This window comes from Oryx dammah, unplaced genomic scaffold, assembly GCF_014754425.2.
Source record: "Oryx dammah isolate SB20612 unplaced genomic scaffold, SCBI_Odam_1.1 HiC_scaffold_2, whole genome shotgun sequence".
In the NCBI taxonomy this organism is placed as follows: Eukaryota; Metazoa; Chordata; class Mammalia; order Artiodactyla; family Bovidae; genus Oryx; species Oryx dammah.
The window spans coordinates 159,182,324-159,186,105 of record NW_024070186.1 but is presented as its reverse complement, the minus strand read 5'-3'; the positions used below and the strand labels follow the sequence as shown (position 1 = coordinate 159,186,105).

General features: G+C 72.0%; 1 protein-coding gene across 1 annotated transcript; it reads right to left on the bottom strand.

Moving 5' to 3' along the window:
• Window positions 1-823: 823 nt before the first annotated feature.
• NTN3 (netrin 3) lies at window positions 824-3,382 on the bottom strand. The gene is made up of 6 exons (XM_040254449.1): window positions 2,443-3,382; window positions 2,183-2,371; window positions 1,943-2,092; window positions 1,724-1,774; window positions 1,514-1,588; window positions 824-1,179 (listed from the first exon to the last, which is right to left on the bottom strand). The coding sequence occupies exons 1-6, from the start codon at window positions 3,374-3,376 to the stop codon at window positions 830-832; spliced, it is 1,749 nt and encodes a 582-aa protein (XP_040110383.1). The 5' UTR covers window positions 3,377-3,382; the 3' UTR covers window positions 824-829.
• Window positions 3,383-3,782: the final 400 nt, after the last annotated feature.

Here is a 3,782-nt window from a genome sequence, read left to right as displayed (position 1 = left end):
GGCTTCCGTGCGAGCCCTGAGGGGAGGAGCCCGGAGACCCGGGTCGAGAGCGACAGCCTGACGGAGACAAGAGACACGGACACAACGGGCCAGAAAAGAGGCCGAACACAGTCACCGCGGACAGGGACGCGGACGCCTCGCCGGCAGGCGTGACGGGAACCCGAGGCCGCCGCCGCCGCCGCCGCCGGGGGAGGAGTCATGGCGCCCCCCGCCGGTCCTGACGAGGACAGGCAGCCCGCGTCACCCAGCGCGTCTCTGGCGGCCGCACCACCTCTCGGGGCGTCGGGGCGCTCTCCCGGAAATCAAAGTCCGAGGAGGTGGCGTCTCGGCGGTCTTTGGGGTGCTCTCAGGGCTCTATAGGTCCTGGCATCAGAAGGGGTTCATAACTTTGGGGGGGCGGTGTCAGTGCCTCAGGAACGCAGGAACGCTGAGGGACCACGACACGCGGGGCTCGGGGTGTGTGTCACCGAGGCCCCTGAGGTGTTCGCAGGGGTTCACAGCCCTCTGGGGGCATCGTGGTGCCCCTCCTGGAGGAGGTAGATAGCTCGAAGGTGGGAGGGGGGGTATGGGGCCCTTTGGATGACAACTGCCCAAAGGGGGCTCGAAACCGCTCTTTGGGGCTACCACATCCCTCCGTGTTGGGGCGGGGGTGTCGCTGCGTCGCTCACCCTTCCTGGGCGGGCGCTCGGGGCACCGGGGGAGGAAAGGGGCGGGGGCCCAGAGGAGCGGCGCGCGCGACGCGATCAAAGACATCTCGTCAGGCAGATGCACTGGCCGAAGGTGAGCCTTGATAACTGCGCCCCGCCCGGCCCCCGCCCGGCCCGCAGGCTCAGGCAGCCCCACAGCGCCCCCGCCGCTCGCGCCGCTGCAGCCTCCGAAGGCGTCTGGTCCACGCATCCCGCCAGGGCAACACGAGGCTCCCGCGGGCGGCGCTGAGCCCCGGCCCCCGGCCCCCGGGGCCCCCGACCGCGGCCCCCGGCCCGCCCCCCAGCAGCAGGTAGCGGCGGCCCGGCAGTAGGCGGGGGCAGCCGCAGGCGGCGTCCCGCGCCGGCACCCACAGCGCGCTGCTCCCGCGCCGGGCGCGCTCCTCGCCGCTCCGGAACACGGCGAGCACGGCCACCGGGAAGCGCGTCCAGGAGCCACGCGCCTCACCGCGCGCGCCCACCGCCACCTGCACCGCTGCGGGGGAGGCGAGAGGGGCGGGGTCAGGCGGGGCGGGGCCCGGAGGGGGCTAGAGCCGAGGCGCACAGAGCGCCAGCCGGGGTGCGGGTGCGCGTGCGGGCTGGGGGCGCGGAGGAAGAACACAAAGAGGACACGCCGCGGCGGGAGCACCGAGAGGCCCCGGGGGCTGGCAGGATGGGGCCAGCGAGCGCGGAGGAGCTGAGGGACTGGCGGAATGGCCTTAGGGTCCAGCGAGGGTCAGGACCTCCAGAGGGAGAGTAGGGAGGGCAAGGTGAGGAGGGACAGGGGTCGGGCAGGAAGCCTGAGGGTGGGAGGCCAGAGCGCGGCCTACCGTAGTCCTTCCTGCAGAACTTCTTCAGGCTGATGCGGTAGCTGCCACGGGCAGGTTTGCAGTGCAAGTCGCAGTCTGGAAAGAGGGCGCAAGAGGAGGTTGGCACAGATCCAAATCTCCTTCCCCCCTTCTCCCACCCTCTCCTCCGGCCCTCTGGGAATTCACCGCCCCCTCCCCCCAAGGACATGCCCCTCTGGGACCTCTGCTCACCCTGGGGCTCCACAGGACTGCTCTCCTCAGTGGGTCCAGGGACAGGGGTCTCTGTGGGGAGGATAGGATAATGGGCTGCATTTGAAGAGGGGTCAGGGGGATCTGCAGGGCTCAAGAGACAATTGAGGGGAGCCAGGGATCTGCGGGGCCCAGGTAGGCAACAGCTCAGAGCTGGGGTGACCTCTGCCAAAGTGGTCCAAGCAGGGCACCGTCACTCACTAACACAGGGTGCCACCGGAGAGCGGCTCTGCTGGAAGCCAGGGGCACAGCGGTTGCAGGTGAGGCCAGTGACGCCATCCTTGCAGGGACACTGGCCGGTGGTCTGGTTGCAGGTTTTGCCAGCAGCACCAACAGGGTGACAGTCACAGGCTGAGGACAGAAGTGGGACAGTCAGAAGCCCATCTGGGGTTGGGGAAACCCGGGAGGGTGAGGCGTGCAGGTGGCTGGCTGAAGGCTCACCCCTACAGGCGCGGCGGTCACTCAGGGCACGGCCGGGGTCTCGGTAGAAGCCCTCCCGGCAGTAGTGGCAATGCCGGCCGGCAGTATTGTGCCGGCAGTTGAGGCAGACACCGCCGCTGCGGCGGCCAGACAGTCGGTACAGCTCCATGTTGAAGCGGCAGCGGCGGGCATGGCCATTGCAGGAGCAAGCTGCGAGGAAGGGTGGGTCAGGGACAGGCCGGCCCGGTCTCAGATCCCCAGGCCACCCTCCAAGGCCTCACCAAGGCAGGCGTGGGCTTCCCGGGCAGTGGCCCGCTGCCACGGCCTGTCGCAGTAGAAGGGCTTGCAGCGGCTGCAGTCCGGGCCTTCAGTGCCGTGCCGGCAGTCGCAGGTCAGGTGGCCCTGGGGGTCCAGCAGGCACCTGGACGCATGCCCGTTGCACTTGCAGCGCCCGCCCACCTGGAGTTCAGTGGCTGAGTAAGAGTAAGGGGCCGGGGCCGTGGCCGTGGCGCCCCTGGTGTCTCCCAGCACGGCAGGCCTTGTGAGCACTACTTGAATGTCCGTGGCGGTCACCCAGTCTTGGAGCACCGGGCTGCTGTCCAGATCCAGGCCTGGCGGGCTGCCGTCCTGCACACTGAAGGCCAGCAGGCCACCACCGTCAGGCTGGGCCTGGGGCGCGGGGAAGCACAGGGCTTCAGGCCCCGGGCCAGCTGGGCCATCGGCAGGCGCAGGCAGGCGGCCGTAGTCCCGGCCACAGTGGGAGGAGAAGAAGCCGAGTGGGGTCCAGCTGCGGCCGTGGTCCTGCGACTTGAGCAGGGCCAGGGAAGTGGGCGGCGCCGAGCAGAAGCGCAGGCTCACGAACACCAGCTCAAAAGCCTTGCCCAGGGGCACTGTGAGGGTCACGTTGTGGGGCACCTGAGTCAGGGAGTCCGAGCGCCAGCACACCGGGCTGGCGGTGCCGCCTGCGGAGGTCAGGAGGGCGGCGGGGTGCGCCCGCCGCGGGTCCGAAGCGTCGCAGGCCCGCGTGGCCGGCCGCCCGCACGTGCTGGAGGCCAGCACCTCGCGGCCCAAGGCCGCGTTCACCAGGCCCGGCACGCAGCCGCGGGGCGCTCCCCCGTCGTCATGGCAGGGGTCGGCGGGCGCCGGCGGCCCCGGGCTCAGCGCGGCCGAGAGCGTGCCCGCGGTCAGCAGCAGCCCCCAGGGCCAGCCGGGCATGGCCGGAGCCGCCGGGGCTCAGCCGGCCGGCCGGGGCCCCACGCCACTGCCCTCGGGAGAGAGAGAGCCCGGTCCGAGGCTCTGCCTGCTGGCCCGGGGTGCCGAGCCACCAGAGCCCCCGGGCGGCCCCAACCGGGGCCCAGAGGTGGGCGCCGCTGCGGGCACGCTCCGGGCCGAGTGGAGCAGCGGGGACGCCCGCGCGTCCTCCCGCGGGGCCTGGAGCGTTGACAGGCGTCGCCCCCGCCCTCGGCGCCTCCGCCCGCAGAGGTACCACCCGCCGCCCGCCGCTCGTACTCACCCACCGAGGGCCGGGTCGAGCAGGTCTCCCGGCCTCCCGGGACGGGCCGAGGGCGGGCGGGGTCTGGGGCGCCCGGGCCGCCGCCTCCTCCCGGCTGCAGCGAGGGCG

What these genes read in the sequence shown, in the direction of transcription:
- NTN3 (XM_040254449.1), bottom strand. Translation starts at nt 3,376, where the DNA reads ATGCCCGGCTGGCCCTGGGGGCTGCTGCTGACCGCGGGCACGCTCTCG. An exon ending in TCCGGTGGCACCCTGTGTTA is followed by an intron (nt 1,775 to 1,942) that starts GTGAGTGACGGT and finishes TCCTCCCCACAG; the next exon opens with AGACCCCTGTCCCTGGACCC. An exon ending in CAGTCCTGTGGAGCCCCAGG is followed by an intron (nt 1,589 to 1,723) that starts GTGAGCAGAGGT and finishes CCCTCTTTCCAG; the next exon opens with ACTGCGACTTGCACTGCAAA.